Source organism: Mandrillus leucophaeus, unplaced genomic scaffold, assembly GCF_000951045.1.
Source record: "Mandrillus leucophaeus isolate KB7577 unplaced genomic scaffold, Mleu.le_1.0 Scaffold402, whole genome shotgun sequence".
In the NCBI taxonomy this organism is placed as follows: domain Eukaryota; kingdom Metazoa; phylum Chordata; class Mammalia; order Primates; family Cercopithecidae; genus Mandrillus; species Mandrillus leucophaeus.
This window is the reverse complement of record NW_012104277.1, coordinates 306303-311477: the sequence shown is the minus strand read 5'-3', so window position 1 is coordinate 311477 and position 5175 is coordinate 306303. Positions and strand designations below refer to the sequence as shown.

The following is a 5175-nucleotide window of genomic DNA, read 5'->3' as shown; positions in this document are numbered from 1 at the left end:
TAGTCTTGAACTCCTGACCTCAGGGGACCAGCAAGTTTAATTTTTTAATGTCTCTGATACCTCAAGGCATATATGTTATATATGTCATGTTATATATTATGTATGTATATAATGTATATATGTATATAATAGATACATAATATATATGTGTATATATATTAATAAAAATTGAAATTAGGTAAAAAGGAATATAAGAAATAATGTCAAAGTAAATCACAAAATTGTGCATGCACTGATTTCAACTCTCTATATACATTAATGATACATGGAAAATAATTTGGAGTGAGGGTTTAAAACTCAATAGGCTCTTTTTTTTCTTTTTTTCTTTTTTTTTTTTTTTTGATGGAGTCTCGCTCTGTCACCCAGGCTGGAGTGCAGTGGCATGATCTCGGCTCATGGCAAACTTCGCCTCCCGGGTTCAAGCGATTCTCCTGCCTCAGCCTCCCAAGTAGCTGGGACTACAGTCGTGTACCACCATGCCTAGGCTCTTTTCAAAATAACTGTAGAGAGTAATAATTTCCTAGCAATTATTTCCAATCACCTTCTTTACTCAAACATCAGTTAAAAAAATATATACAGGTAAGGCAACAATTTTAAAAATGTATAGAATAAATATAAGTTTAGAAGAAAATCTTGGCCAGGTGCAGTAGCTCATGACTGTAATCCCAGCACTTTGGGAGGCTGAGGCAGGTGGATCACCTGAGGTCAGAAAATCGAGACTAGCCTGGCCAACAAGGTGAAACCCCATCTCTACTAAAAATACAAAAATTAGCCAGGCATGGTGGCATGGACCTGTAATCCCACCTGCTCAGGAAGATGAGGCAGAAGAATCGCTTGAACCTGGGAGGCAGAGGTTGCAGTGAGCTGAGACTGCACCACTGCACTCCTGCCTGCCACTGCACTCCTGCCTGGGTAACGGAGCGAGACTCCATCTCAAAAAAAATTTTAAAGAAGAAAATCTTAAGTGATCAAATTAAGATATTTTATTTGTTATGCTCTTACTGTACACCTCTTCTTGTTGAGATGTGTTTTCAGGCCAATCCCACAACCCAATTTTTTTGGTTGGAAATATTTTTTCATTATATTTAAAATGTTAGCTAAATCTTTGTAATAAAAATGTTTTTCACACAATACTTTGGTCAAGATACACAGATACGCTTTAAAATATGAAGGAATTTCCTATTTAAAGAAATCAGAGAAAAAGAAAAAAGAAAGGAAAGCCAATTAAATTCATGCAAACTATACATTCATATATATGAATAAATTTAAGTAACTATTACAAGACCAACAAAAATACCTTGAATAGGCCAGGCACGTGGGTCATGCCTGTAATCCCAACACTTTGTGAGGCTACGGCGGGAGGATCACTTCAGCCCAGGAGTTCAAGACCAGCCTGGGCAACAAAGCAAGACCCCGTCTCTAAAAATAAATAAATAAAAATAAAGAAATAAAATAAAATACCTTGAATAAATTCACAAATATAACATTGTTCAATTATTAGCTTACAAGCAATCTTTCTACAAAGAACTGCCTAACCAGTGCTCTGCACAGTTGCTTTCCATAGACAGAAGCCATCATAAAAACCAAAGACGTGATCTTACTCCTGGTGACTGGTAAAAATTAAAAATAAATAAATAAACCAAAGACAAAATGAAGCTTTTAGAGATTCTGTCTATTCAGAATAGAAGGTAAGAAGATGCCATGAAAAGCAGAACCAGTGAAAAGCACAGTTTAAGGAAGCTGATCTAAGGGACACTCTCCCGCCTTAAATTCCACTACCAGAATTTTTTCTTACACTTCTAACATCTAAATGAGGAAAATGCAACTGAAGGGAATGGAGGAGGAAGCAGTATTGAGCAATCCACTAAGGCAATCTCCCCAGAGTGTATGTTTCTCCCAGAATGTTCCATTTTTCAAAACTATTTATCTTCTCTCCTCCCTAATCAAAGTTTTCATTTATTAGTCTATCAAAATATATCTTTTCTCATTTCTCCAAAAAAGTTTATATTCATAAGAACTAATCGCATTTTTTAAAACAGTCAACTCACCTGAAATTTATTATTTAACAATGGAGAACATGAGAACCTTTTTAAAGTTTTCTTTAAAATAATATCTATCCATTTAAAACCTACATTTCCTTTAAATTTTGACACTTTCATACCTTCTCTTTAAATATATATAACTTCACCATACATTTATTAGAGAGCAGAATAATGAAGACCTTAATTCATATTACATTTAAATAAATATTTTTAGCATAATATTCATCAATTGATTCTTACTTTGCTTCAATTTATGGAAATCACTGACTCTGTCCTTGGTAGCCTGCTTTAGTATATCTGTTTGAATTCTGGGTTCACTGTCCAAGTTTGAGCCTGGAATTAAATGCTGAAGAGGACTGGAAGGATTCTGTTTTGAAGTACCGGGGTTTCCATTGCGGTTTACATGTGAATCTGTAGCATAAAAACATCAAATTAAAAGAATATAATTTAATTTAATCTTTTAAAGATGAATTTCACAAGATCTGCTTTACAAAGCTAAGACAGACTATTGTTTAACATTGGGTAGTCACAAAGCATTTTTTTTTTTTAAAGGTTTATTCTCATTTCTTTAATCAAATCTTATAACCAATGTGATTTTAGCTGTGGGAAGTTTACTGACCATTCCCAGGCGAGTATCTCTACTAATGGCTACAAACTTACTCACCAAAAAGATACACGGTAGAAATCCATAGATTAATATAGCAATGATACCCATATCTTTTCCTCCCTCCAAATTCCATATTACTATCAGAAATCTCCAAAATCCAGTAAGCCTTTTAAAATTTCTACTCTCTAAGTCATCTTCATTTATACAGTGACTCACAAGTGTTGACTTTGATTCTTTTTTTTTTTTTTTTTTGAGACGGAGTCTCGCTCTGTCGCCCAGGCTGGAGTGCAGGGGCCGGATCTCAGCTCACTGCAAGCTCCGCCTCCCGGGTTTACGCCATTCTCCGGCCTCAGCCTCCCGAGTAGCTGGGACTACAGGTACCCGCCACCTCGCCCAGGTAGTTTTTTGTATTTTTTAGTAGAGACAGGGTTTCCCCGGCTTAGCCAGGATGGTCTCGATCTCCTGACCTCGTGATCCGCCCGTCTCGGCCTCCCAACGTGCTGGGATTACAGGCTTGAGCCACCGTGCCCGGCCCTGACTATTGATTCTTTCTTAGCATTATCTACTGGATACCACCTCTCTTTCCCTCACCTCCCTTTTTATCCTCATCAATGACTTTAATTTTGGATTCAAAACATCCTATGCCACTCTGACATTTTTCCTTTCCATCATCTCCCTTAAGCAGGTCTCTTCAGTCGTATCTACTCTCATTTTAGGGAAATATTTCTATACAATGGAATGAGTGTTCAGAAAATAAATACATTCATAAGTACGAAGTAAAGACTTTAATATAGGTGTGCACTGTAACTTATAGAAGGCCTCTATGAGATAAATTTGAACACATTTTGAAGAAACTAAACCTGTATAGCAGGCAGAGAGGAAAGGGAATGTAGCTCAGAGTGGCATAATAAATAATTCTTCTGTTCTTAAGAAAAAGACTGTAACAATCCACCAGATAAAGTGAAGTTTGAGATGACTATTTCTCTCTGAGCTTTCACTAGTCTTAAAAAATATATAACATTACCTCAAGGAATAAATGCTATTTCACTATACTGCTAAGTGATATATTTTATACACTACATAACTGTACATGACTAGTAAGTTGGTTTCAAATGGAATTATAAGAATAAGACTTCATACCTGGAGGCATATTTGGGGAGAGAGGTTGTCCAGTTGGAAGATGGGAGATTGCTTGATGACTTTCATATTGAGAAACTGAAATAGGAGGCTTCCTTAAAGCTACAAGAAAAAAAAAATCCATATTATTCCCATTGATACTATGATTTCTAAAAAAAAACCCACTGTGAATCAATTTACATTGCACTAATTTTATGATGTTTATTCTAATTTAGTAATCCATATAATTGGTATGCTAATTTATTTATAGTTACTAATTGATACACTCTACCATCCTTTTTTTTTTTTTTTTTCTTTCAGGACAGTCTCGCTCTGTCTCCCAGACTGGAGTGCAATGGCACGATCTCAGCTCACTGCAACCTCTGCCTCCTGTGTTCCAGCGATTCTCCCTGCCTCAGCCTCTGGGGTTGCTAGGATTACAGGCACTAGCCACCACACCCAGGTAAGTTTTGTATTTCAGTAGAGATGGGGTTTCACCATGTTGGCCAGGCTGGTCTCGAACTCCAGATCTCAGGTGATCTGCTCCACTCAGCCTCCCAAAGTGCTGGCACTACAGGCGTGAGCCACCGCGCCCAGCCCCATCACAGATTTTTTTGACCAATAAATCTGACCAGAATATAAGCTCCGTAACAGTACAAACTCTGTCTTCTTCACCACTATATCCCCAACACCTAGAATAGTGCCTAGCATGTAAGAGAAGTTCAACAAAGATTTGATGAATTAATAAAATGGACTGGGCGCGGTGGCTTACGCCTGTAATCCCAGCACTTTGGGAAGCCGAGGTGGGCAGATCACAAGGTCAGGAGTTCAAGACCAGCTTGGTCAACAAGGTGAAACCCCATCTCTACTAAAATACAAAAAATTAGCCGAGCATGGTGGTGCGCATCTATAATTCCAGCTACTTAGGAGGTTGAGACAGGAGAATCGCTTGAACCTGGGAGGCAGAAGTTGCAGTGAGCTGAGATCGCGCCACTGCATTGCAACCTGGGTGACAGACTGAGACTTCATCTCGAATAAATAAATAAATAAATAAATAAAATGAATCTCTTCAGATACAGTGATCTTCAACAGTGAGACCTCTTTATATGCATAGTACAAATAAAAATTGACACAAGTTAGGTAAGGCATTAAGAATATGTTATTCTTAGTTGCTCAGATTTTCTTTTCTTTTATTTATTTATTTATTTTTGAGACAGAGTCCTGCTCTGTCACCCAGCTTGGCCAACAACGTGAAACCCCTTCTCTACTAAAAATACAAAAAATTAGCCGGGGGTGGTGGTCCATATCTGTAATCCCAGCTACTTAGGAGGCTGAGACAGAAGAATCACTTGAACCTGGGAGGCGAAGGTTGCAGTGAGCTGAGATCATGCCACTGCACTCCCGCCTAGG

The 5175-nt window shown here is 37.7% G+C and overlaps 1 protein-coding gene across 2 annotated transcripts in view; it reads right to left on the bottom strand.

The window, feature by feature from the left end:
• Window positions 1–5175, bottom strand: part of CASC4 (cancer susceptibility candidate 4) — a 122208-nt gene that overhangs the window by 33543 nt on the left and 83490 nt on the right. For both annotated transcript variants that reach the window (XM_011992079.1, XM_011992080.1), the window contains exons 7-8: window positions 3790–3888; window positions 2283–2453 (exon numbers count right to left, since the gene is read on the bottom strand). In XM_011992079.1, coding sequence (XP_011847469.1) covers window positions 2283–2453; window positions 3790–3888 — 270 coding nt within the window. The remainder of the gene's footprint in view (window positions 1–2282; window positions 2454–3789; window positions 3889–5175) is intronic.